Here is a 1,934-nt window from a genome sequence, read left to right on the forward strand (position 1 = left end):
GCCTCGGCTCTGCCGCCAGGCCCGCGGGGCAAACCGGGGAGCGGGGTCAGGCTCTGCGGGCCCAGCAGCCCCAGCGAGCGCTGCCCTGCAAGTGGCATTCCCACAGGGGTGGGGGCAGAGGAAGGATACACCAGGTAAGTGCAGGTGATCATCGCCCGCTGGCGAACCGGCGTCCGCATCGCCTCCAGTGGTTCTGCTTTTATGAACTCCTGCAAGGCAGAAGAAGGTGACGGTTACGGTCGCAACCACCTCCATCCCGCTCTGGGCACGGCCAAGCTGCAGGGCGATCGCGGCCTCAAAGCCCAGCCTTCCCAGGAGAGCAAGCCGGGAGCCGCGCCGCATTAGCCCGACACCCCAAACGCTGCGCAACAGCCCCAAGCCTTGGGCAACGTGGGCACGGAGATAGAACCACGGAATCGCTTGAGTTAGAAAAGCCCTTTGAGATCACCAAGCCCAACCGTTACCCCAGCGCGGCCAAGGCCACCCCCAAACCCCGTCCCCAAGCGCCACGGCTGCCCGGCTGTTAAATCCCCCCAGGGCTGGGGACTCGACCCCCTCCCTGGGCAGCCCCTTCCAGTGCTTGGCAACCCTTTCAGCGGTCCTTAATGGTTTAATTCTAATGAAATTATATGTGTATATCAACCTCAGCAGTTACTGTGTCTTTAAAGAAAATTGAAATTCCTCCTGGTGTCACTGAAGTGGTCAACCTCTGCAACCTTGGCATCGCCGCACTGCAGATCATTAGCCAGTTTTGCAGAAATGGCAGACAAACCATGGTAGACCCCAGTGTTGGTCATGTTTTAGCTGCCAGGAGTTTGAATGACTTCGTAGTTAAAAATGACTGTATTTGGCCAGTTTGGTTGCGCAGTGACCATCCCCAGTCTGTGCAGTGAAACTCCCCGTAAGTCCATGAGGTTGGTGGTCAACATGCTTAAAACCCCACTTTTCCCTTGCCAGGGAAGCTGGCTGGGCCAGAGCCCACCACATATGGGGAGGCTGAAGGAGGTGGTGCCCTCAGCCTGGAGAAGCAGAAGCTGAAGTAGGCTTCCCCAGCAGCCTTCCTCCACCCTGGGAGGAAGGGCCAGGTCCTTCTCCAGGGACCAGGAAAGGACCAATAACACTGCGCAGAAGCTGCTTTTTCCCGAGTTGAGACATGGAGCCCTGGAGTGGGAGCTGGTTTTGAGGATATTCAAGACTCAGCTGGGCAAGGACTGGAGCAATTTGAGCTGGCTTTGCAGCGAGCCCTACTTTGAACATGATGTTGGACTTGGGATGTCTCCAAGTTCCTTCCAACCTAAATCTTCCTGTGATTTTCCCCCAGTGAAGGGCAGTGACACATACACACGTGTGGTAGCTCATTGCATAGTACAGAAGACTTGAAAAAGGGAGATGGCCCTTGACAATGATATATCTTGCTTGGGCTTTGGCAGCCTTGAAAATGGTAGGAGGAGCTGGCGCAAAAACCACAGGCTGCTTTCTCTGCACCAGGGCACGTCGTGTGTAGGACATTCCTGCACGGATGACTTGGTTACTTGTTTCCATTATAAAACAGGGATGGGTGTGTGCTGTCCTCCAGCAGCATGGCAGGAGGTGAGGGATGTGCTCTGGAGGACGAGCCTCCTCTTGTCCTCCTTGATTTTGTGTTGTGATCAAGACATCAGACCCCAGCTGGGAGCCAAGCACCGTTTCTGCCCCCGACTCCACTTTGGACTTGCCAACTGGTGTCGCCAAGTCCCTCTGTGGTGCCTGGGGCCACAGGGATGCAGAGCAGGAGCCCAGCCAACTAGCCGGGAGGTGGAATAAATTGCATCCTTAAACCAAGGCCGAGGGGAGGCGCGCACCTCCTCTGCCCCGAGCTCTCTGAGCCGGGTGTCGGAGCCAGGTCAGGCCGTCCCGGTGGTGGGGCAGCCGGGGCCGCTCCCGGGGGGCAGGGG

The 1,934-nt window shown here is 57.4% G+C and overlaps 1 protein-coding gene across 1 annotated transcript in view; it reads right to left on the reverse strand.

Annotated features, from left to right (window-relative positions):
- MROH1 (maestro heat like repeat family member 1) overlaps positions 1 to 1,934 on the reverse strand; it is a 58,342-nt gene that overhangs the window by 11,122 nt on the left and 45,286 nt on the right. The window contains exon 24 of the mRNA XM_035889841.1: positions 130 to 209. Within this exon, the coding sequence (XP_035745734.1) occupies positions 130 to 209 (80 nt within the window). The remainder of the gene's footprint in view (positions 1 to 129; positions 210 to 1,934) is intronic.

This window comes from Egretta garzetta, unplaced genomic scaffold, assembly GCF_000687185.1.
Source record: "Egretta garzetta isolate BGI_Z169 unplaced genomic scaffold, ASM68718v1 scaffold932, whole genome shotgun sequence".
NCBI classification, from domain to species: Eukaryota; Metazoa; Chordata; class Aves; order Pelecaniformes; family Ardeidae; genus Egretta; species Egretta garzetta.